The 25,501-nt window shown below is 35.8% G+C and overlaps 5 protein-coding genes across 5 annotated transcripts; 1 reads left to right on the top strand and 4 right to left on the bottom strand.

Moving 5' to 3' along the window:
- Positions 1-388: 388 nt before the first annotated feature.
- LOC125842042 (SUN domain-containing protein 5) lies at positions 389-5,426 on the bottom strand. Its single transcript, XM_049521238.1, has 4 exons — positions 5,099-5,426; positions 2,374-3,725; positions 2,201-2,286; positions 389-597 (listed from the first exon to the last, which is right to left on the bottom strand). The coding sequence occupies exons 1-4, from the start codon at positions 5,223-5,225 to the stop codon at positions 390-392; spliced, it is 1,773 nt and encodes a 590-aa protein (XP_049377195.1). The 5' UTR covers positions 5,226-5,426; the 3' UTR covers position 389.
- Positions 5,427-5,858: 432 nt separating this feature from the next.
- On the bottom strand, positions 5,859-13,383 carry LOC125841201 (probable inactive ATP-dependent zinc metalloprotease FTSHI 1, chloroplastic). The gene is made up of 15 exons (XM_049520274.1): positions 12,569-13,383; positions 12,411-12,495; positions 10,211-10,645; positions 10,074-10,127; positions 9,907-9,972; positions 9,454-9,549; positions 9,234-9,362; positions 9,104-9,156; positions 8,595-8,790; positions 7,823-7,937; positions 7,344-7,618; positions 7,078-7,161; positions 6,871-6,983; positions 6,548-6,797; positions 5,859-6,328 (listed from the first exon to the last, which is right to left on the bottom strand). Exons 1-15 carry the CDS (start codon positions 13,312-13,314, stop codon positions 6,155-6,157), a joined length of 2,871 nt encoding a protein of 956 aa, XP_049376231.1. The 5' UTR covers positions 13,315-13,383; the 3' UTR covers positions 5,859-6,154.
- A 1,265-nt stretch (positions 13,384-14,648) lies between these two features.
- On the top strand, positions 14,649-15,605 carry LOC125843231 (F-box/kelch-repeat protein At1g64840-like). Its single transcript, XM_049522441.1, has one exon. The coding sequence runs from the start codon at positions 14,649-14,651 to the stop codon at positions 15,603-15,605; it is 957 nt and encodes a 318-aa protein (XP_049378398.1).
- A 6,550-nt stretch (positions 15,606-22,155) lies between these two features.
- On the bottom strand, positions 22,156-23,298 carry LOC125843230 (F-box/kelch-repeat protein At1g57790-like). The gene has a single exon (XM_049522440.1). The coding sequence runs from the start codon at positions 23,296-23,298 to the stop codon at positions 22,156-22,158; it is 1,143 nt and encodes a 380-aa protein (XP_049378397.1).
- Positions 23,299-23,582: 284 nt separating this feature from the next.
- Positions 23,583-24,710, bottom strand: LOC125843229 (F-box protein At2g26160-like). Its single transcript, XM_049522438.1, has one exon. It carries the CDS (start codon positions 24,708-24,710, stop codon positions 23,583-23,585), a length of 1,128 nt encoding a protein of 375 aa, XP_049378395.1.
- Between the last annotated feature and the right edge of the window lie 791 nt (positions 24,711-25,501).

Raw genomic sequence — 25,501 nt, 5'->3', positions numbered from 1 at the left:
TAATAAAATGAATTAAGAGTTAAAAATTAAATATATTTAGCTTTGAGGACTAATAAGAATATTTTTAAAATATTTTCAGTTTTCTAATGAGATTTTTCATAATCGCGCCATAAAAAATATCTTATTGATTTGGTTATTGATACATAGTATTTAAAAACTGAAAACCGACAATACATGAAACTAAACTGAACGAACCGATGCACACCCCCTACTTATAACATAGTTAACTTGAAGAGTATGGGAAACATAAGAAACAAGATTAGTAAATGTTGCAGTCCATGATCTTCAGTGGGAAAAAAATTCTATAACTTCTTTTCAATTAAGCTTTTCAGTATGAGTGAACAAGTTTCTACAAGTATGAAGATTATCTAGCAATGAGGTTAGTAGATTTAACTATAAAACAATGTGACACATGCAATTAAGCTGCTGCTAACAAGAATCAACAGCCAACCTCGACTTGTCGCGAATGTTGTTTGAAATCTATGTGAAACTAACTTAAGAATTGCAATACATGCAAAAGATAAGCTGATTGAGAACATAGCCAACTCTTTCTTTTCCAAACTCTTTTGGTCATTCACAACCTTTTCGACGTCTAATCTGCAAAAGAAGTAGAGAACAGGAAAGAAAAATCAGTTCAAGCTTGAGAGTTGAAAAATAATACAACATGATCACAATTTTCTAGATATGAAACAAAAACTTGGCAATAGGATATAAGGAGTACCTAATGAACTGGTTTGAACTGAGTTTTGACATTACACTTCTTAATAATAGCTACCTAGTCATTTCACTCATAGGGTCTAGAAAGTGTCATGAGCTTTGGTCCTTTGCCAGGTAATCAAGCAATGTGGATTACAACAAATGGATTTGAAATCTTTACTACTATCAAGTTCACATTTAAATAATGGAGTTCCCTTACATTCTCTTAGGTGTATTCGAAATTAGCTGATCCAAATTGAAGCCTCACTTCTTTTACATATCATACATACTGAATAAAAGAACAAAAATTTAACAACTGACTTCGCCCAAACAACTTACTTGACTTTCATTTCAATATCATCCTCAAGATTAAACTTAGATAGTCAAGTGGAAATCACACAATGCTTATAGCCTGTTCAAAGTTCAAACATTTACTATAGGATGCATATCTCAAAACCAACCCTTCTAGCTTCCAGAAGCCTAAAACCCTCTTCAAGTAAAATGCAAAATCACCGAGCTAGGATTTTAGAGGTCTGCATGCGGTTTACAGTATGTGTTTGCAGTTTGTCCTACGTGACTTATTTTTCCTTCTCCCCCTCAAACTAAATATTATAAAGAGATTGTCCAACAGGTACTGAAAGCAGCAGCAGGGTTTTCCATTGCTCGGCCAGGGCTTTATATTCAAGTTGCCAAATAGAACCTTACACCTTTTTGTAACAACTCGCTTTGTACTCATGTAAGATAAGCTTATGAAGAAGCGCGCAACAGAACTCTAATTTGCCAGTTCATTCATGATTGAGTCACAATGCATATCATTTCTCGAAAAGTTTTTAACTATCTTAACCATGAAAAATAAGGATATGAAATCATCAAAAGTCGACCTAGTTTTTACAAAGTAGAATACTACGGATCAAACAAATGCAAAAGTACTGGATCGTCCCACATGAATTGCTTTGAAACAATAAGAGTTAAATACACCAACAGAACAACCTTTTTTCTCTGAATGCATAACATTGTGATGCATGAAAACACATTTTAAACCCTCTGGTTGTATTTCTTTAGAAAAAAATTAAAATGGTCTTCAGATATTAACTTTTTCCTGTCCATCGCCTCATTTTTACTGGGGACAGGAAATATAATTATGCTCAGATAGCTGCTTTCAGCTTTCCATTTTAAATACTACAAAAAAGAGCCCCGCTTCTTCTTTTATGAGGTGTTAAGAGAAACTTAAGATAAAATCTAAAATGGACCATTTACTAGGTTCAACATCAAACTCCAACTGACTTCCTAAAACTTTGATAATCCTATAGCTTCAGGGTTTCAAGTTCTTTTAAAACTTCTATATTCAATTTGAGATACAGCAAATCTGCAGCTACCGGGAACACAAACAATTAAAGAAGAAAGAATCAAGATAAACAGACGCGATTCACTCAGATAACAACACAAAATCAACTTATAGTACAAGGATACAAGTTAGTTAAGGGGGTTACATGAGATCTACTACCTTAGCATGCGATTTCCGTTGACCAATAAATCCAATTGAGCTGATACAGAAGCTTTCCAAGATTCAAGATCACTATTTTCTTTCTCCTGCAAGGAAAAAGAGCTTGCTTTTTATGACTGAAATGTGTGCATTAGTCTGCTCATTAGCAACAAAAAGGAAATAGTTAGGCACACCATATTCTCTTTCCATTTCAGAAGATCCTTGATCTCTAATTTGCTTTTCTCTAGGAGATCTGAAACTTGAGAAATTTCATTATCTAGCTCAGGCAGAATGTCACCTTGCCTCTTGCTCAGCTCTTTAATGTACTGCTCCAGGACAGATAAGTTCAATTCAAGTGCTCTCACCTTTTGCAGCAGTATTTTTAGGACTGCATCGCCATGAGTTCTGCCATTTGATTGCTGCCTATGCTTTTTTATAAACTCAGGGCCATTGGTTATGGTTTGTTTTTTCCTTGTTGCATCTAAATTAGTACCTTGCCCTTCATCAAAATTTTCTAGCCCCTGGTTTGCAGACTCTACCACATTTTGGACGATACCCTTTGTTTCATGGTAGTCAGAACCTGAATCTGGTATCATAGACAGCATAGCAGTTTTGTTAAGATTTCCCATTTTATCAGGAGAAGACTCAGGGGAATGGACGATAAGATCCTCAAGCATCTGCTCTATGGCATCAATACCATAGACCTCGATAAAACTGATAGTACAATAAAATTCAGAACCATAATGCGTGAGTAAATTTAGCTTCAAGTATCTAACCCATTTTGGTTCAGGTAGCTTAAAACACTGAGCATGCTTGACATTTTCTGCAACAAAAGTTCCCAGTGGATTCCACGTCTCAGTTGGATATACCAGACTCCCAGATAACTCAAATTCTTTTAGCCTAGATGAATAATGCTCAAAATTTGCAATTTTGACTGCATCAACTAGAGTTTCATCTGCAAGCTCAATAACAAAGAATTTCCCGACCACAGAACAAGGGTTTCTGAGATACTTATCATGATCCTTGTTCAGTACGTTGTTTGCTCCTTTTGCTTCTTTATTGTGGGCCACCACTTTAGCACCCTTGGATGACGAGGCATAATTGTAGGGCGTACCATCAGGCTCAAGCCTGTGGGTGATATTTACTAACTGACTTGCTGTGCTCCCTATCTTTTCTTGTTTTGTAATGCTTCTAAATTCTTCCAGATTCGGATAGGTCAATTGAGTTCTTCCATTGAGTAGCCGACCTTCATTACGACGGATATGCACTACTTGTGGCTGCATTTGGCATATTAACATGTTGTAACCTAAAATAGTAGAAACTGCATCCTCCAATGCACTTGTTTTTTGCAGTGAATGCTCAGGGGTTGCAATGTTATCTGTAGGACTACAAGAATCATTAATCTTAACTGATATGTTGAGTTCCAATAGTACTTCAGTTTTGCTGCTCTTCCCTCTGCTTTCTAAAAGCGGTTGAGTGGAGCTGTTGAACTCTCTATCATTAACACTATAATTGGTAAGAGTCTCAGCATAGGCAAGAGAAATCCCTGCACAAAATTCCATTGGAACCATATATCATTCAGAGAACTAATAAATGAGCTTTAAAAGATCATTTATTATGCTGCACATGCTAAACTAGCCTCAAGCCCACTAAACATAAATTAGATACTTCAAGTTTTCCAACTTCAGAAATTGACATTTGGGTGAGAGTTAAGGGACCAACAAATGTCTCACCCAAATGTGAAAAGAAAAATAGTTCTGAAAGAACAACAACATAATCAGAGGGAAGAAAAAGAACAGTAGAAGCTACTAAAAACTTCACAGGAAAATCGAGTCTAATAAGAAAAAAGATTACTCATGCCCAGTATTTATGACAAACCGATAAATACATCTCATGTATCATCTTTTTCTCTTACACTTTACAAGGTATTGTTTATAAATCTATAAAAACAAAAACTTTTTAATACTTATTCACTTACTTTCAAACTCCATAAACAACAAACTTCAAGCATTAGAAGAGTTCACTTTAATTTTCTTAAAGATGACTCATAATAAACAAATGAAAACTGAAAGAAAAAAAAACAAAGTCATCTGTAACTAAGTTCCTCCTTGAACTAAATTAGCTAAATTTGTAAACACCATAAGCCCAAGTAAGTCTTTTTAAACAGCTAATAGCACTAACTTACACTACATGTTCATTCAAGATGACAGTCACCAAGAAAGTAACAAAGGATCTTTTTTCTACTAAGCTCCTCATGGAGCTAAATTAGCTAAATTTGTAAACAGCCTACGCCCAAGTAAATCTTTTTAAGCATTTGATAGCACTGAATCACACTAAATTCTCATCTAAGAGGACAGTCGCCAAGAAAGCAACAAAGTTCTTTTTTCTACTAAGCTCTTCCTAACTTAGCTAAATTTTTTAACATCGTGTGCCAAGAACAACAACAACATACCTAGCATAATCCCACAAATGGAGTTCGAGGAGGTACAATGTATGTAGACCTTACCCCTACCTTGGGAGGTAAAGTGTTTCCGATAGATCCCCGGCTCGAGTATGTGCTCAAGTAAGTCTTTTTAAACATTCAATAACACTCAATTACACTGAATATACATTCAAAAGGACAGTCACCAAGAAAGCAACAAAGGATCTTTTTTTCTACTAAGCTCCCCCTAGAACTAAACTAGCTAAATTTTTAAACACCATATACCCAAGTAACTCTTTTTAAGCATTTAATAGAACTAAATCACACTAAAATGTTCATTTAAGAAAACACTTACCAAGAAAGTAACAAAGGGTCATCAGCATTCACATAAAAATCTCTTTTTTTTTGGGTGGATTTTAATTACTTTTTCAAATTACCCATGTTAGAAAAAAATCATTATACTGAAAGAAAACCCAAATGGGTATACGAAATTTTACCTCCATATCCATAAACGAACATAGAATAGAAAAGCAGAAGGGCACAGAAAATAGAAAAGAAGAGCCGCAAAGACAGCTGAGGTTTGGAGACTACATCGTTGTATACGATGTTACGAGGTTTCGTCATCTCTTCTCAATACTATATTTCATGATTGAGAGCCGATTGCATAGAGTATAATTTATTTATTTTTTTGGTTTTATTGAGTTTTGATCAGAAGAAAGAGGAAGAAGATGAAGAAAAAGGGAATCTTGTTTTTGTGTTTTTTTTTAATGAGTTTGTGATTTTTTTCGTGGAGAACAAATGTATTGAATTCCCCAACTAGCGGAAACTTTTTCTTTTTTTTATCACTTCGAAATTTTTACTCTATAAGCCATAACACGTAAACGTGATCTTTAATTTAATCTTGAATATTAATTGAAAGCGTGTGAGAAACAACACATTTATATATTATATCTAAATATAAAGGTCAAATGAAATATTTAGAGGGCAACTCAATGCACTAATAAGCTTTTGTTATGTGTGAATTTAGAGAAGGGCAAAATCATAATGGCACAATCGTTAAGGGTTATTAATTCTTATGTAAATTTTTATTTGTCCACCATATAAAAAATAGAGGTTCATAGCTATATGAAAGTCAAAACTCAAATTAGCGCGAACTCTTACACTTGGCTCAGATAACTCTATTCACCAAGATAAAAAAAAAATGTATTGTATTTTGTCGAATCTCAATATCTAAGGTAAACAACAACATAAGCAGCGTAATTCTACTACTTTTCTTATATTTATTTTGTTGAAGATTTTGCCTCTTCAATAGTAATATACCTACAGAAAAAGCAACTGGATACAAGAATCACAGAAGAATAAATCTATGGAACAAATCAACAATTTTAACAAAATTCCTATTGATACATGCAGCAAACAAAACTGCATTTTTTAGCATCTCACTATTTCTCAGAAAGTTCTCAGCTGTAATATTTTTTGTTTTGAATGCACGTCAAAACTGGCTTCGAATAGGGTAGAAAGCTCCTCCGTGTACTGGATCAAGGATTTCGTTCTCATGAAGACAGACTGTACTCGATGTTATTTTGCTGTTCTTGCTTTTCGTCAACAAATGGAAGACTCGCAGGATCTGTCTCCTCCAGCAGAAGACTTGTGGGTGTATTTGGTGGATAGTGGCTCAGGATTAAGTCGATCTCGTCTCCACTGATCTCAGTCCGATTCAGAAGAACCTAGGATAAACATGCACAGGAATCAATGATCTCTGCATCTGGTTATACTAAATAATTTGGACCTAAGTAACTTCTAATCTATGCACAATTGGTGGAGCCTTTTCTAAAAAGAAGCATTACAAACATCAAGTTTATTCAACAGAGTTGCTGCAAATTTAAGGATAGAAAAGTTTGAAAAACAAGTCTATAAGATAACTGATTCAACGTGTCGAGAACTACCTTCACTGTTTTGAGTAGGGCAGTATCATGCTGCCTCAGCAGAGTAACTGTCTTCCCGTACATGTCACATATGAGCTCTTCTGTCTTCTTAGCAACATCATCATCCAAATTGAAGTTGATCGGCGGCTCAATTAAGTCATAATCATCATATAGTGATCCTCCAAAGTCAAGACGTGGACCCACAAACTTCACTCTCTTTACCCAGGGGGGAGGTTCTCCGTGTATGGCCATTGGGTTTTTCATATTCCATCTGTTCAAGGACAAAAGTCATGGCTCTGGCAGATACGGCAACGCCAATTAAATCATAACTAATAAATACGTACATTGTGATTATCTTACGAGCAAGCCAGGATGCATCAGCAAGGTAGTTTACAGATGCTCTTGAAGTATCACGTCCATAAATGACCTCTTCAGCAGCTCTCCCTCCAAGAAATACCTTGTTCAAAGATGTACATAATGCAATCATCAGCTTTGCATGTAGGAAGAAAAAGTGCAAGCAAAAATTAGCATAAGACTTTAAAAATTAGCACCTGAAGACGATGAAGCAACCGTGGTAGCCGCTCAAACATGTATGACTCATCATCAAGACGGTGAAACACAACTTGAGACAAGGTCTGCATGCCACTTTTAAATTTTCAGCAATCATGGGAAACAATTTACATGTTCAGATGAATTCTCCAGTAAAAACGTATGCAACACACAATCAATACATGCTCGATTTGGAATGGAGGGAGTAATAAAGAGTGAGGTGCAAAATATGATGTTGAAAGATGAAGCAACTAGAGAACAAACAAACCTGGCCACGCGGATTGATAGATATTCTGTCACAACGCTCAACTTCTGCATTCTCATATTGCCTCAAAAGATGAGAAGTCAATGCAGTCCCCACCTCAGTAATTGCTCGACGACACTGCCCCTGATGACCCAACTCAATCCCAACTCGTCTAGGTCCAACTGTAAGTCGGTCAACTGCATCATCCATATCTGAATGAAGAATTGAGTTATGCCCTCTCCTCACTGCTACTAGAGCAGCCTCCTGGAGAAGCTGAGCCAGCTTTGCACCTGACCATCCTGAAGTGGAAGACCACCATTTAGTAGATCAGGAGCAGGATTTAAAATGAGATCACTATAATGCAAGAAAATATGGATGAACTATCGCATTAACCCTATCTTCCACTGGCATCAGGGAAATGAAATCTTTTAGAGTCATGGGAGGAAAAGACTAGTGGCCTGAAGATGATCTTGTATGAACAGAAAGGAAGTAAAGTTGAATACCAGGTAAATTTTGGGCATAACTAGACAAATCAACAGTATCTGATAATTTAACTTTCCGTGCATGTACTTTCAAAATTTCCAATCTTCCTTTCGCATTGGGAGGCCGAATTCTTATCTGAAAGAGAGAAATGTAACAAGCATGAAATGTGGTGTTCCAGAAAGAAGTGAGGAATAAAGATCACATAGCTACTATAAGTAATTCGACACTTCTTAAACTGATTCATTATCTCAACTAAACTATATTAACTTATGATGTTATATTAAGTTCAGGGCACTCTTTATTTTTGAAAAGGTAAGGTATTTTGTTCAGGGTACTTATTCTCTATAGAATCTACCAAAAGCTATCGGTGTCTCAACATAATTAACAAGTCGACTGATACGAAAAAATGATTCCTACCTTCCAAGTCAAACAATGTTTTGCCCATAAACAGCACCTATTAGGATTCAAAAGCCCAAACACAGTGGCCCCATCCAAGGACTTTGTAAAGGAACTTTGCAGTACACTAGGCATCGCATAAAATAACATACTGTATTACAGTTTGTTGTGGAATCCTTACACTTTTTTGGGGGGTTGATTAGTTTTTATCATAATATTCAGCATATAGAAACATCTTTATGGAAAGAATCAGTAAGTCAAGAGCGTTCTATAAACATGGAAAATGTTGTCTACCTCCTCCCAACCAATGCGCACATACCGACAGAACATGAATAGAGTAATTTAAGTCATGAGGAGCTGAGTTGATAAAGAATTCAATTCAATAGGAGAACAAACCTTGCGATCAAATCTACCAGGACGAAGAAGGGCAGGATCTAATAAATCCCTTCGATTTGTAGCCCCTAGGAATATAACACCTTTCCCAGTATCAAATCCATCTAGTTCGATCAACAACTGGTTTAAAGTAGTTTCCCTTTCTTGAGTTGCCGCATTATAGAGGTGATCAGTTGATTCACTAAATATTCCTTGACGCCTGTTTATTAAGAATAATAATTTTGAGAAACTATAACCACTGCACATGTCTACAGGTCATTTATGAATGACAAAGTTATTTCTTAGCGATTAAAAAGAATATCTAGACAGCAACACACTGAAGACATTAGCATTGTCCACAACATGACATTAGTACCTTCAGGTTCAAAAACCCAATTTCAATAGTTCTACCACTAAAGGGGTAACTACACGAAAAATGCCCAGATGCTTCAGCTCCAGATTTCCCTTTGTGTTATGCTAAACCAGTAAAAAAAAACACGTTCACCATTATTTATTTAGACAAATATCCATACCTGGTTGCGAGTGCATCAATTTCGTCAATGAAGATAACTGATGGTTTATTCACCTGTGACAAGAATGAGGGCATTCTTCAAAACATAAAAAGGGAAGTCACATGGTTCATTGACTACGTATTATGCTCACCTTGGCTCTCTTGAACAAATCTCTAATACGAGCAGAACCAACACCGACTAGAACTTCCACAAATTCAGAACCCGCCATTTGGTAAAAAGGAACACCAGCTTCACCTGCTATTGCCTTGGCAACCAGGGTCTGAGAAAAGCATCATATATAATTTTAGTGAAGACCCTCTACTTTTTTTTTCTTTGGAAATCCCATCTAAGGTCTGAAATGAACAGCATACCTTGCCACATCCAGGAGGTCCCTCCAGAAGAACTCCATGTGGGGGCTTGATCCCCATTTTATCAAATAGTTCAGGATTCTTCAGGTATCTTACCAACTAGTTGGCAAAAAATGGCAGGAATTAGAACCATTAAGCTAAAGATTGTGGCTGAGGACAAGCTTTCCCACATTATAATGGAAAAGAATATTACTCTCCCTAAGTTTATGTGACATACTTTCCTTCTTTGGCAAATGTTTAATGACACTATCAACATTTTACCCATATTGGACCACTTATTTGGCAAAAAGTCTACAAAGATGTGCTCTTCTATATAAAAATTCATTTATTAAGGGTAGTTTTGGAATATAGCACACTCTTCTCATATTTCTCAAAACTCACAAACTACATCACATAAATTGGGATGGAGGGAATACACAATAAGGAAGTATTATATGTGGTGTAAGGCATTGTTACCTCTTGAAGTTCTTCTACTGCTTCCTCAATCCCAGCTACATCATTAAATGTGACTCCAGTTGAACCCTAAACAGAAACTTCTTACTTAGACAAAATATTGGTCATAATCTACAAATGAAAAGTTGTGAATGTTTGTGACCAGAGAGTGTGAGAAACTAGAAACTCACATCAACACGTGCTTGTGGCTTAGACTGAGAGAATTCTATGCCTTGCCATATATCCTGAATGAAGCACATAACATTTTAAATTTGCAAGAAGCAAGTGTTTCTAAACTGCGAATTCTAGGATAGGGAGTATTACTCACCCACTTTCTAAAGTTCTTAGGTCTTCGTGAAAGAGTGAATCGGACAAGAAGAACCATAGTCACAAAAACAAGCATGATTGGTTTCAGCATCTCAATACTGGCAGAGACACCACCAAATGTGTACAATTCATACAACTTTGAGAAAATTCCTCCATCAGTAAAGGCATCAGCAACCTTATCCCACACTCTTTCTAAGATACCAAAGATGAGACCAAAGAACAGCTTAAGAAATGGTTTGGCCACAGGCCACATGACATACACAGTGACGACAAAGACAAAGCTCGTCACAGCAAACACAGCTGAAGCCAGGAAAGCACCCACAATCACCGCAGCAGCAGTCATTACAGCGGTCAGCATTCCAAGTTCTACCATTACTCTGCTTGATATCTTCGATGCAGCTGGATTAGGATACTCAGGTAATTTTCCCACCCAAGACTGCAATAGGATCACTCTGTAAGAGGCAAAAGAAAAAAGAAAGAAAGGTTTTCCAACATACTTGAAAAATCAGTTTCCACACGGTAAACCACATTCTTATCCCACCAAACTTAGGTTCTACAATCTTGCCAATTGCATAACTAGAGAAAGCACCTATTCCTTCAAGGCTCAAGCAACTATAAGGTCAATCTTAAGCTAAAAAGAAGAGATACAACAACCTTATGCTAAGGGATTTGAGAACCTTTTCAGATACTTTAGTTACTCTTTTCCCTTGTGATACAGTCACCATACAGACTGCCACCAGTATAACACGACATTGATTTGTCTACACTTTAGGAAATATATGATCTCAAAGAAATGGCAGATTTGATTACTGAAATTGTACTCTTCTTTCCAAGCAACATATAATTAGATTGAAAGACTATTCTGTATATCACTTTTTAGACTGTCAGTTGACATTTAGATGCTGCTATCACTTCTGCGCAACAATTGTCACCCCAACTATATGCTTACTGCAAAAGAAAGGAAAAGAAAAAAACTCGTCCCAATGTACTGCACATAAATGAATCAACAGTCTACATTAAACTCATTTATTGCTCAAGTTTTTCAAACTAAAGTCGTGATTTCCATTTTCAACTTTCACCATCTTCCGCTAACCCTAAAAGCTTTCTATTGCATTATGCGGACTCTGCCACATGGTTCCAGAGCAACTAAATATGTAATGAATTTATTATACCCACAAAGGGTAACAGTTAAAGATAAATATAACCATCAGATAACAGCATTAACCTCAGTGCCTAGTAACAAATATTAGCAGCCGATATGCTTTTGTCTGCAGGTACATCTATATTTGAGTTTTAAATACACATATGCTCCAACTATATTGTTACTTTCTCATGGCAGCTTCTACTTGTCTGCTTACATGTCTTTTTGTCGAATTCAAATATTACTTTATGTGTTTCTTAGAACTGTGCACAAGAAGGCTTTTTCTTTTTAATTAGTAACTAGCACAACAAGGCACGCAAGCTTGAGTATTTTTTTTGAAAACAGTCAACAATAAAAGATTCCAAGCCGCTAGGCCAAAACAGATAATCTAAATTTAGTTAACATTTTACCCGAAGAGAGTAAAGGCAAATTCCATAAAACCTTCACAGGAATTTCCTGTCAAGAGATAGTAACCACAATGAATCAAGACATAATGAGAAACAGTAATTAAGTTTTCATCTGGAACTTGCAATCAGTGCATTCGGTTGATGACGGATAACTATATGTCGTTGAAAAGAAGAATGTCTATCAAATAAGAAAACAAAGAAGCTCCCCACATCATCACGAGAACTATACTTCAGTACAAGTGGTTGTTAACTAATAAATTAATTCAGGCTGATAAATCATAGCAAACCACCGTCTGCTTAAGCTATACATTTAAGTTCTGATAAATCATTAGTTTTATTCTTGTTTCTAATTTTTTTTTATTTCTATTTCTACATGTTGTTCTTTTTGCCTCGGCTATCTTATTATCTTATTGTTGTTTCTGCTTGTTGCTACTGCCTCTTTTTTAACGTTCTTTGAGCTGGGGGTCTATCGGAAATAGCTTGTCTACCTTCTCAAGGTAGGGGCAAGGTCTCCCAACACTCTACCCTCCCCCAGACCCCACTTGTGGTATTACACTAGGATTGTTGTCGTTGTCAAATTTTTTTCCCCCACGCGATAATGAAGCTAATGTCACTATGCATCATTAAACAAAGCACCAAAATGAATGAAATACCATCATTTGCTTCTCGACTTCATATCGTGGCCCCGTGTACTCCTCTAGTAAAGCCTGAGCTTGACTTTGATCCAGCTTCATTGCCCTAGAGAATGATCACATAAACATAAAAATCTATAATATAAAGTGAAAGAAATCAACCAGTCTATGATACTAACCATTTAGTTCTCTGCAAGCTCTTCTCTCCAGGCATCTCCTTCAACTCAACAATAAAATCTCTAGACCCCAATCCCAAAGAAGCTCCAGAATCCTCTTTAAAAGTCAACAACTTTATCTTATCAAATTTCATATACTTCTGAAAATCCACCAAGCTCATCTTAGGCAAATCCTCAACATTTTTTTCAAATTCCTCTTCTTCAGACAAATTAGCACCAAAAATTTGCTCAGGAACATATAACTTCCCCTTATACTCCCTCAAAATATCCTTCAAAAACACATCCCCGGACTTCATTAAACTACCCTCATCACTTCCATTCTTCACCATTCCTTTAATATTCAACCTTTTTAGTATCTCCAAAACACCACCATTCAATAAACCCTTCTTACCCAAATCCTCTTTTTCCTTTAGGGTGTAAAGTTTATTCCCAATTAGATATTTGGGTTCCACTTGGCTTGGGTTTTCTTTCAAAACCCTAGTCACAAAATCTTCATTATTGCTTCCCCCATCTTCAGAGGACTTCGAATTAGACCTCCATTTTCCAAGAATTGCATATGGGGAATGATAAAAATGTGATCTTTTTCTGAAATTTCTATGAAAAATGGAATTTGTGTAACTTTTCTGAAATGGGAATTTGATTATGAATGAACTTTGAAGCTGAATGTTTGGCTTTGGATGAAGAATGGACCTTGCTGATATACAATTGTTACCTGTTGAAAAAGACATGTTTACTGAACTGAGACTCATTGAACTGAGATTTTGGATATATGGAGAAGCATTTTACTGAACTAAAATTGGAGTTCTTTTAGCTCTGCAATTTGTTTGTTCTCAGAGTGTATGAAGAAGAGCTTCGCAAGGGAGAAGACGGAGTTTATCCGAATCCGAATTGTAAAACGGGTGACCCGACGAACCGTATCTGCATTTAGTGTTTAGGGCCTGTTTTCATTTAAGGAAAAATTACGCGGTTAAGCAAATTTATAGTACTTAATTACTCATTATAGCTATAGTTTGCTATAATTATCATTTGCGATAAATATTATACATTAATTACGTGGGCTGACTTCGAGTTTGTATATTAGCCATGTTTGTATATGTATAATTCGTCATATTTGTATAATTTGCAGCTAACAATTCTTTGTTTGATTTGTATTTGTATACGATTGTTTATATTTGTATATGACGATGATTTCCTTTGGTTTTTCAGTTTTGTCATCATATACATTCAATCTTTTTGTGTATAACTTTTTACAGTTTGTATAAACGTGTAGTTTTTGGATTTTGTATAATATAATTTATATAATGTAATTTGTATAATATATTTTGTATAAATGTTTAAAGTTCATATGTTTATACTTGTATCAATTTGTTATTTCGAGTTTTATTATATTTGTATAATTTCAGACTTTATATTACTCAATTATACGAAAATACGTGAATTATATAAACGTACATGCGAATTATACAAACGAGATGTGAATTATACAAATTATTGTCCTCTCTCACTCCCTCTCCCAATCTCGCTCGCCTCTCTCCTCCCTCTCCCAATCTCGCTCGCCTATCTCCTCCCTTTCCCAATCTCTCTCGCCAGAATATACAAATACATATGCATAATATACAATTATCTAACCGAGATACATATACAATTCATCTCTCTTCCCTCTGTCGCTCGCCTCTCTCCTCCCTTTCCCAGTCTCGCTCGCCACTCTCCTCCCTATAACAAGTAACTACGAATTGTAATTAACAAACTATAATTATGGATCATAATTAGACTATTTTTGAGTGACTATATGCGAAAATTCCTCATTTATTTAATTTGTCCACCAGTTGTGTGATGTAAATTAAAGGATGTTAATTTGTGGGCTATGACAAAAGATGTTAGAATTTCTATAGTCCAAAACTTGAAGTCCGAATCCTTGTTAATATATGAATAGGAATATTTTTGGGCTTGTCCAAATCCTTGTTAATATAGGAATACGAATAGAAATAGGAATACGAATATAATTGTACGCCTATATATATATTGCAGTTTGTACCCTAAAAAAACACAAGTAGAACTAAAACTTGTTTTTCGTTTCAAAGATATGGCAGGTGGGTGGGCAGATTTACCCATGGATCTCCTTGCAATAATTGCAAATCATATTGAATTACCTAAAGATTTCATATTTTTTACTTGTGTTTGTACCTCTTGGAAAATTGCTACTACCCTTGACCATAAATTTGATATATTTTTTACCCAAACTCCTTTACTTATGTTGGCTGACAAACGTGATGATTATCGAGAATTTTACTCTCTTATCAAGCAGAAAGTTACTCCCCTGTTCCTCCCAGAAGCTAGACAACGACATTGTTGTCCATCGGAGGGATGGCTCTGCACCATGGATGATAGTACCGGAGAGATGAACTTGTTGCATCATTTGTCCCGTACCCAAATTCAACTTCCTTCACGAGATGACTTAATGGCTTCTAATGGTCTCGGAGATCATGAAGTGCTCTGGAACCTCATGGAGAACGCTATCTTATCTGCAAGTCCTTCCGTTACCTCAGATTATGTACTCGTGGTTAACTATCACGCAAATATTAATCGTTTGGCTTTTTGGAGACCTGGAGATCTCAATTGGACAAATATTAAGATGAACAATGTGGGTGCTGTCATGGGTATCAATTATTATAGAGGTAAATTCTATTATGTTACAGCTCGTGGTGAATTTTGGGTTTTCGCAGTTCAACCAAACGCAGTAGAGCAACACTTGCTTTATTGGTCCCAACATGATATATTTCTTCAGCATTCAGCTCAATATTACCTGGTCGAGCTATCCGATAAACTATTATTTATTACCCGATTTGCTCATTATCCAGAGCTTCATAGATATAAGACCTATAAATTTAAAATCTTTGAAGTAGATGCAATCAAGGGTGAATTAAAGGAGGAAGATGAGATTAAAACCTTGGGAGATTCAGCTATTTTTTTGGGTTTTAATACAGGAACATGTTCAATTGACTCTTCTAAATTTCCTGGAATCAAGCCTAATTATATATAGTTTACTGACGATTGGTATGATAAATTTAGCTATTTTGATGGTGCTGGTAGAGATATAGGGGCTTACAATTTTGAAGACGGAGAAGTTGAATCTATCTATCCTGAATTGTCACTTAGTCATATTTCTCCGCCTACTTGGATTATACCATCACAAATAATGTGATTGCTAGTTTGTTTAATTTCATTTTTTTTACTATATTATATACTAATCTATTTATTAGCATTTTCATATTTAGTTTGCAAATTTTAACTCTTATTGTTTGATTGCGAATTTTAAATTTTTATGGTTATTATTAAAATAGTTAGTATTCGCCGATGAACTAGAGGGTGAAGCCCGTGCACACCACCGGCCCAACATGTCATGGACAGTAATAGAAAGAGTAAATTTGGTGCAAAATTTTCCTATTTATTGGTATAGTACAGGTTCAATGTGCGCAGAAACACGTAACGGTGCCCTTCCAACAACTAAATCCAAAGCTTTAGTTACTGCATTTTATTCCAGCAGAACTCTTAACTCAATAGCTCAAAATTGATGTATTTACTTGCTTTTCTTAGAAACTTGGCATTTGATTTACCCTACATAGAACTTGAAGTAAGGGATAATTAATCGCGTGATTAATTATAGGATAAGTTTATTTCATGTCTGATTGGGATAAAATCGTGGAAGAAAACTATCCCAAAATTGTATCGTGGATAATTAATCCTAAAATAATTAATTTCGAGAAAACTTGTTCCCAATTACCAAACAAAGTCTTTAATGTATTCGTGATGAGAACTCGTTTCTAACAGCTAGACGTAGAGTTCAAATGAGCCGGTTGGATTGAAATTAAGCCATAAAGTTCTTTGAACAAAAAGTATTTAAAAAATATCGAATAATGGTCGCACATAAGGGTGTCAAATGAGCGGGTTGAGTTGAAACTAAATAAGTTAAAATGAGTTGTGTTATAATCAACCCAAACTGAACCTTAACCAAGACTCAAGCCCGAACTCTCGATCTCAATACCACCCCCGACCGTAACTCAAGACTCGACCCTCGGCCTCGAGTTACGACCCGAAACCTAGCCCCAAACCCAACCCTACCCTAAACTAGGCTAGCATTTGGCCATAGATTTCCAAATATTTTTGGCAAATATTATTTGGGTGAAAATTTGAGTGAAATTTCACCATGTGTTTGGCCATAATATTTGGGAAATATATTTCACCTTTTTAAGAAATATGATTTATATCCATAAGTTTTAAAAACTATCAAAACTAACCATATGTTTGTATGACATAACAAGATAGAAACGTAGACGTAACAAGATACATGACTTCCGCAACAAGTCAATTGGATCTTCGTTGCAGCAAATAACAAGTAGTGTCCATGACACTGGAGCAATGTGGTAGTTCGGAGTGAGTGCAACAAGCATCATTCCATACACCGTGAAGTAGACGAAGCACATGACTTTATTACCCTGATATGATCAATCATCATTTTCATCAACAGCCATATCATCACTTTCATATTCACTGAATATTCAATTACTGCTTTGGTGTTCACGTAAAAAAATTATGTAATACAATGCAATAAATACTATAGAGGGTGTTTTTGTAAAAGATAAAACTTTAGTGTATAATTTGAATTTTTAAAAGCTCTCAAATAATGAAATTTGGCCCAAATACTAGTTTTTTCTAGTATTTGGGAATTTGGGTTATTTGCCAAATAATGACAAATTGTATGGACAAACACTATTTGCCAATTTCCCCCCCAAATTTTACTTGGAAAATCTATGGCCAAACGGGTTCCTAGGACTAGAGCCTTGACCTTGACTCGAGACATAGTGACTAATGACTATTTTTCGAATATCAATCCAACATTTTTTACCATATGGGCCGTAAAATATGTTCCAAACTCTAGACCTTTGGAGAATTAGAGTTCTAGTCAAATATAAATATCCTCATACTCAAAAACCATAAACAGACTGTCTTTTCTTTTTTTTTTATAATGGCGAATTGGGCAGAACTTCCCAATGATCTGATTGCTAAGATTGCAAATCATGTTAAAGNGTCATGCGGAAGTTTACAATTTGCAAATCATATGGTTGACAAATCAGACGACAAATAAAAACATACTAAAAATATATTATTAATATGGTTTGGTCAAACGACCTACATATTATAAAACTAATATAATATTGAAAAAAAAACATAATTATGTTTAGGAGAAAATCTCCCCATAAACAAGACTCTTAACTGACTACATTGTGGATTCTCTTGTGTTTGTTTTTGATATGAGAAGAGTAGCCTTCAATTTATAGAGTTCCAAACTTTTCTTCCAAGGAAAGAATAACTCAAATTTGGAAGAATATTATATTTTCCTTTCAGAAAAAGTAAAAACATTTATGGTAATGTTTTGTCTTTTCTTTTAGGAAAAAATAAACTTCAATTAAGGTAAGAAAATCAGGACAAAACCTAACAGAAAGCTTTGTATTTAAATTCTTTGAATTAGATTTAATCAAAGGTGCATTAAAGAAGGAGATTAAAACCTTGGGAAATTCAGCAATTTTTTTGGGAAGGAATTCACTGAATTCCATTGACACCTCTGAGTTTACAGGAGTCAAGCCTAATCATATATATGATAATTTCTGCGATGTGCACAAAAGGTTGTGTACTTTGAAAAGAGAGACTTACGATCTTGAAAATGGAAAACTTGAATCCGTTTATCCTGGATTATCTCTAAGTCATACCAGTCCGTCAATTTGGATTTCACCATCATTCTGATGACTGTCTCTTTCTAGCTTGATGTATGAATGTCATCATATTTGATCAATTTTAGTTGAGTTTTTGAACTTGTCGTCTTGAACAAGTCATAGCATATGTTACGGTTGCAATTGATCCACTCAAGTATGAATGGGATCAATGAATTTCAGTGCAGATTATATTTCATTTGGAAACACGGAAACTCTATGATTTGAATTTTGTACACGTCTATAGTTTACGAAAGATAAGTGTTCTACTTGCATAGGTACTCCAGAAGGCAATTTTCCGGGCTTATAGAGGTGTTTAAAGCAAGGGAATCCTCTTTCCCCTTTCCTATTTTTAGCTAGTTTCAAAAGGTTTCAGCAGATTGATGTTTAAAGCCATGGAACTATCACGGATCAGGGGATTCACAGTAAGTGCTTTGGAGCATAGAAACACTGAGGTTACCCATATTTTATATGCAGACGACACACTTATTCGTGAACTGTTTGTATTCTTAGCTATATGCTATTAGTGATGAGAACTCGTTTCTAACAGCTAGTCGTAGAATTCCTCGAGGAAATAAGTTTTTTGATGAAAAAATATATCAAAAATATCGAAGAGTGATCCTAGATAAGGGTGTCAAATAAGCGGGTTTAGTTGAAATTAAGCAAGTTAAGATGACTTGAGTTAATAAATGAGTTGTGCTAAAAACACCCCAAAAGTTATTTGAGTTAAGATGGATTGGATTGGTTCATGACCCGCCCAATTTCACCCACTTTTTTTGAATGCTCCATCATCCCCTATCCCACCCTTTACTATGGTTCACCCATCCCATACCATCCATAAGACTTAAACTTTCAGGTTTGACCCACAACCTTGACCCCTGAATATTTTAACCTCGACCCAACTTGAACGACACGAATTCGAGACTTAACCTAGACTCGATATCCGACCTTAACCTGTTCCCGACCTCGACCCTAACTCGAGACTTGATCCCCTACCTTTCGTCTCAACCCGAGACCAGACCCTGACTCGTGACCTGAGCCTCGACCCTCTATCTCAGCTAGGGATCTGAGAACCAACCCGAACCTAACCCGGGACTCAAGCCCCAACTCTCAAGTCTCAATCTCAATACGAGACCCAATCATATCATTCGATCCAAGCCTCTAATATTTGTAATTCTTTTAAATGTAATATAACAATTTTTAAAAATATATTATTTAATACTACTTTCATCCCGAATTAATAATATTTCAAATGTAATATAACAGTTGGTTTTCGTGTTGTTTGTACCTCTTGGCGAATGGGTGCTACCAAGGACAATTTCGCTGTGTTTTACGCCTCAAATTCAGTTGCTAATATTGTTTGACAATGATGACGATTATTGAGAATTATACTCTCTGAAAAGAGTTTCACACATATTTCTCCCGGAAGCTAGTGGACGATTATGTTTTCCGTCACAGGTATGGCTCTGTACGGTAGTAAATAATACCGGAGATATCAACTTGTTGCATCCTTTTACCCGTGCCTGGCAAAAGTATCAATTGAGCATAACTGAAGAAACGACACTAAACCATTTATCTCATTTTAATGTAAATTCAATAACAGATGTCAAAATATAAAACAATTATAATTTTTTTCGTTGTGAAACCTTAATTTTACATAGTAAGTACTTTATATAAGGAAAAGTTGTCCTATAATTGGGAAAGTTAATTATGTTCAATTTCTACAAGTAATTTTTTTTGTCCTAACCAATTGATGTTAGAGTCCTCTTTCTCCTCATCTTCTGCTTTTCGATTGCGTTTATAACACATATCATGCATTTATTGATTTCACTTAAAAGGAAGGGCGGACTGCGGGGAGGGTCCTTTTAATAGATGACTCGTAGGGCGGTTGGAGCGGGACTTCTTTGGGAAAAAGAACTTAAATATTGTACCGTATAAAAGCATAAACAAAGGTTTAACCTTTTTACTTGCCCTAGAAACCATAAACACATATTCTCTCTACGGGGAATTGGGGAGAATTACCATACGATCTCATTGTTTTAATTGCAAAACGTTTTAAATTGCTCAAAGATTTCATACTTTTTTGTTCTTTTTGTACCACATGGAGAATTGCTGGTACAAATGAAATTTATAAAGTGCTTCCGGGATCACAAATTCCGTTGCTAATGCTAGCTGACAAAGATGATGATTATCGAGAATTTTATTCTCTTTCTGGGGAGAAAGTTTCAACCATATTTCTCCCCGAAGCTAGAAAAGCAGAGTGTTATTCAACAGAGGGATGGCTATGAACCGTGGCGTATACTATTATCAGAGAGATGAACTTGTTGCATCCTTTTTCCCGTACCCAAATTCAACTTCCTTCGGAAAAAGACTTATGGGCTTTACAGGGTTACCGACCAGTTGAAGCGAGAGGTCTCTACCATTGCATGGATAAGGCTATCTTATCTGCTAGTCCTTCTATTACGTCTGATTATGTGTTGTTGGTCTCTTATTATGCAGGGGTTAATAATTTAGCTTTTTGGCGACCTGGAGATCCCAACTGGAATGTAATAGATATAATAGATTGTAATCTTAGTTAATGGATGATGTTTGAATACTAAAGTTTTTAATCAATTCTAAATTTGCTTTTCCTGATTACTAAATCAACAATTTTATGGTTATTTGCACTTCTGTTCTTATTTTGTGTTGGGTCTTTAATTTATGTGTTCCATAACAAACAATTTTATCGTGTGACATCAGGTAAAACGCGCAGTTTCATCCAATTTTATAACAGAAAAGAATATAGGGCCTATATAAACATAAACAACTCAAATACATATGTATTTTAGTTGTATCAATTTGATTTTCTTAATGTCATTTTACTTGTTCATCTTGTATTATATTGTGACTCACATTAAAATATAAATATTATTACCGAACACCATATTATATGTGACTTTACTTTGCATTTCTGCAAGAGACTGTTTTCCACTTCGATCTTCTTGTTCTGATCGCGAAACGCATTAAATTGATCGAAGATTTCATTGCTTTTGGTTATGTTTGTACCTCGTGGCGAGCTGCTTCTCTAAAGGAGAATTTTGAGGGGCTTTGTAAAGTTCCGTTGCTAATGTTGGCTGATAAAGATGATGATTATCGAGAATTTTACTCTCTTTTCAAGAATAAAGTTTCACGTATTTCTCCCAGAAGCTACAGGACGAGAATGTTTTCTGTCAGAGGGATGGTTATTTACCATGTCATATTACAGAGAGTTTAACTTGTTGCATCCTTTCACTCGTGCCCAAATTCAACTTCCTTCAGAAAAATCGTTATAATTGGCTTTACAGGGGTTCGATGAAGTACGTAAAGGAGAAATGCATCACTGCATAGCCAAAGCTTGGCCATTACATGAAAATTCCTCCAAGAATAATGTTTATGGCTCAGGTAACCTACTCGCTAGAATGGATAACGTAGATGATTCTGTCTCCGCCCCTGTTAATGCTTACCATCATACATGAATAAGTACTTACAATAGTAGAAAATGGACAATGCAGGTAGTAGGTACTCTAATAGCAGGGTTTGTGTATTTGAGAATAGCGTGGTGGTTAATGGAAACGATTCCAGACATATGCAACAAGACATTGTCCAACATGGTGTGGACGGGCACCAGATAACTACGCTAGGTGAAACTGAACTAACAATCTCCAGCTTGTAAAACATATATTACCGAACCAAAACTTAAAAGTTTGGTATTTGGTATTATCTACTTTAAACTACCAATTACCCCGTTACTAAACCCAAAATCTAAGAATTATTAGTGATAAATACTGATACAGTAAAAATAATAAATCACATTATTAGTGATGGTATAACCCAAGCTGGTGGACAGATTAAACTTGTTGATTGTCCAGGATAAAAAGATTCAATTTCTTCATCTTCCAAATTATAAGCACCCATATCTCTTCCGACTCCTCCTCCTTCTACATCTCTGTCATATTCAAACCCATCATCGGTAAAATATATGTGATTAGGCTTGATTCCGCTAAATTTACTAGAGTCAAGGCAAGTTGCCCAATTGCGACCCAAGAAGATTGATGAATCTCCCAAGGTTTTCATCTCCTTCTTCAATTTACCTCTGATTACGTCTAGTTCAGAGACTTCAAATTTGAAGGTATAAAAAATGCTGTTTCCATCGTCATCAAATGTAATGTTGCCAAATCGAGAGATAAGTAATAGTGCACCGGATAACTCAACAAAGTAATACTGAACATCAGGCAAGTTACCCTGAATGTAGTGCATCTCAGCTAGAATTCGTATTTGTACAATTGGTTGATCAGTAGTGTTACGCCTTGCAACTCGATAAGCCCTAACTTCTCCAAAGTAACTCATGGAATAAAATTGGCCCTTGTGATAAATTAAAGCCGCAATCCCAGCGTACTTAACAACATCAATATGAGTCCAATCGAGGTCTCCAGGTCTCCAAAACGCCAAACAAGAGCTAGGGGAACAATGATGCACCATGAGTACATAATCTGACGTAAGAGAAGGATTCGCAGACAAGACAGCTCTCTCTACGCAGCTCCAACAATGTCCGTCTAAAGCAGCGAGATCATGAAAAGTCAATAAGGCTTTTCGAGAGGGAAGTTGTATTTTTTCGCGAGAGAAAGGGTGCAACAAATTCATCTCTCCCGTATCATTTACCACAGTGCAGAGCCATCCCTCGGATGGTAAACACTCTGACCCTCTAGCTTCTGGGAGGAATATGCGCGAAACTTTCTTCTTGGTAAGAGAATAAAATTCTCGATAATCTTCATCTTTGGCACCCAGCATTAGCAACGGAATTTGGGGAAAAAGCACATCAAAATCCTCCTTTATAGTGGAAATACGCCACGAGGTGCAAACTGCACGAAAAGCAATGAAATCTTCAATCACTTTAACACGATTTGCAATGTTAACAATAAGACCGTTGGGGAGTTCTGCCCAACCTGCCATGGTGAAAGAAAATATTTTTTTCCACAATTAAAAATAGCTAGCAACGCCCCTATTTATAATAGCACATAACCTAATTTAACCAGGACTAAAAAATCTATTCCTACCTTATTTAGGTTTAAAATCCTATTTAGACCTGAATTATATAAATATCAAATCCTTAATATATTTGGAATTAAATATCATATGTCTGGCAAGATTACAACGAGAATAAATAGTAAAAATAATAACTCATCAAACTGAAAACAAACAAGTAACTCTTATAATCCGAGGATAGAAACTGAAAATCACTTCATCAATGATGGCATAACCCAAGGTGGCGGACAAATTAAACGTTGTGCCCGTCGTCCAGGACCAGGATAGAAAGATTCAATTTTTCCATCTTCAAAATTATAGGCACTCATATCTAAATAGCCACTATAATTCAACCACTTATCGGCAAAATATATGTGATTAGGCTTGACTCTGCTATATTTAGAAGTGTCAATGCAACTTGCCCAATTATGACCCAAAAACATTGACGAATTTCCCAATGTTTTTATCTCCTCCTTCAATTCACCTCTGGTTATGTCTACTTCATATAGTTTAAATTTGGTGGTGTGATCAGTACGGTCACAAGTACTTATGGCAAACTGGATGACAAGTAGTAGTGCACCTGATAACTCAACTAGGTAATACTCAACTACACGCGGATTTAATGTAGATTCGTCAGTCTCAACAACCAAGCGTGTCTTCACAATTGGTTGATCACTAGTATTAGGCCCTGCAAATTCAATAGCTTGTACTTTGCCACTGCGACTCATGGAATAAAATTCGCCCTTGTGATAAACTAGAGCGGAAACCCCAGCAGTGAAATTAGCAACATCAATATGAGTCCAATTGAGGTGTCCAGGTCGCCAAAATGCCAAACAAATGTCAGGTCCATAAAGATGCACCATGAGTACATAATCTGACGTAAGAGAAGGATTGGCAGACAAGACAGCTAAGTCTATGTAGCCCCAATGATTTGTTTCGTAACCAGTGCCATCATGGAAATTCAATAAGGCTTTTTGGGAGGGAAGGTGTATTTTTTTGCGAGAGAAAGGGTGCAACAAATTAATCTCTCCCGTATTATTTACCACGGTGAAGAGCCATCCCTCCTTAATTGATATACACTTTGACCCTCTAACTTCCGGGAGAAATTTTCGCGAAACCTTCTTCTTGGAAAGAGAATAAAATTCTTGATAACGGTCATCGTGTTCGTCAGCCAGCATAAGGAATGGAACTTGGGGAGAAAGTAGATCGAAATTGTCTTTTGTAGCGGCAATTCGCCAAGAGGTACAAACTGCACCAAAAGCAATAAAATCTTCAATCACTTTAACACGATTTGCAATGTGAGCAATAAGATCGTTGGGAAGTTTTGCCCAGTCAGCCATAGTTTTTAAAGGAAACTTAAATAATTCTCCACAATATTTCCAGGGGTTCTTTCTATTTCTCACAATTGAAAATACCTCACAACACCCTATTTATAACAATGCAAAGCCTAATATTGAGTTTTAAATTAAAAGGTGGGAATGGAAGATTGAAGAGTTGTGACTTTTATGAAGAGTTGCAACTTTTTTAAAAGAATGTGACTATTTTGAAGGGTTGCGACTTTTCTAAAAGGTTGTGATTTTTCTAAAAAGTTGCGACTTTTTTGAATGACTGTGACTATTTTGAAGGGTTGCGATGTTTCTAAAAGGTTGTGACTTTTCCGAATGGTTGTCACTTTTCCAATTCCCCTGTTAAGCGAATCAGGCCTACACAAAACACACATATAATTAAATTTTGTATGAATTATTATAATGGTAAATTCTATTATGTTACCACTCATGGCGGCGAATTCTGGGTTTTCGAAGTTCCAAGACCTACCACTCCCAAACCAATTGATGTAGAGCAACGCTTGCTTTATTGGTCCAAAGATATATATTTCTTCAGCATTCAGTTCAGTATTACCTAGTCGAGCTATCCGATAAGCTATTATTTATTACCCGACTTGCCTGTTCTCCAGAGCATCATAGTGATAAGACCAATAAATTTAATGTCTTTGAAGTAGATGTTTAAACCTTGGGAAATTCAGCCATTTTTTTGGGCTTTAATTTAATACTGGAGCATGTTCAATTGATTCTTCTAAATTTCCTGGAATCAAGCCTAATTATATTTTTGAAGATGGACAAATTGAATCTAT

This window comes from Solanum stenotomum, chromosome 10 (genome assembly GCF_019186545.1).
Source record: "Solanum stenotomum isolate F172 chromosome 10, ASM1918654v1, whole genome shotgun sequence".
NCBI lineage: Eukaryota > Viridiplantae > Streptophyta > Magnoliopsida > Solanales > Solanaceae > Solanum > Solanum stenotomum.
The sequence above is the reverse complement of the archived record's forward strand: the minus strand, read 5'-3'. Positions and strand labels throughout refer to the sequence as shown.

Bases quoted from the DNA above. Each gene is read 5' to 3' on its own strand.
- LOC125842042 (XM_049521238.1), bottom strand. From the start codon at position 5,225: ATGACGAAACCTCGTAACATCGTATACAACGATGTAGTCTCCAAACCT. The intron at 2,287-2,373 runs GTGTGCCTAACT...TTTTCCTTGCAG, and splicing joins TGAAATGGAAAGAGAATATG to GAGAAAGAAAATAGTGATCT. The intron at 598-2,200 runs GTAGTAGATCTC...CTTCTTTTGCAG, and splicing joins AACGGAAATCGCATGCTAAG to ATTAGACGTCGAAAAGGTTG.
- LOC125841201 (XM_049520274.1), bottom strand. From the start codon at position 13,314: ATGAGTCTCAGTTCAGTAAACATGTCTTTTTCAACAGGTAACAATTGT. The intron at 10,128-10,210 runs GTGAGTAATACT...TGCTTCATTCAG, and splicing joins CTAAGAACTTTAGAAAGTGG to GATATATGGCAAGGCATAGA. The intron at 7,938-8,594 runs GTTTGTTCTCCT...TCTCTCTTTCAG, and splicing joins CTGGTAGATTTGATCGCAAG to ATAAGAATTCGGCCTCCCAA.
- LOC125843231 (XM_049522441.1), top strand. From the start codon at position 14,649: ATGGCAGGTGGGTGGGCAGATTTACCCATGGATCTCCTTGCAATAATT.
- LOC125843230 (XM_049522440.1), bottom strand. From the start codon at position 23,298: ATGGCAGGTTGGGCAGAACTCCCCAACGGTCTTATTGTTAACATTGCA.
- LOC125843229 (XM_049522438.1), bottom strand. From the start codon at position 24,710: ATGGCTGACTGGGCAAAACTTCCCAACGATCTTATTGCTCACATTGCA.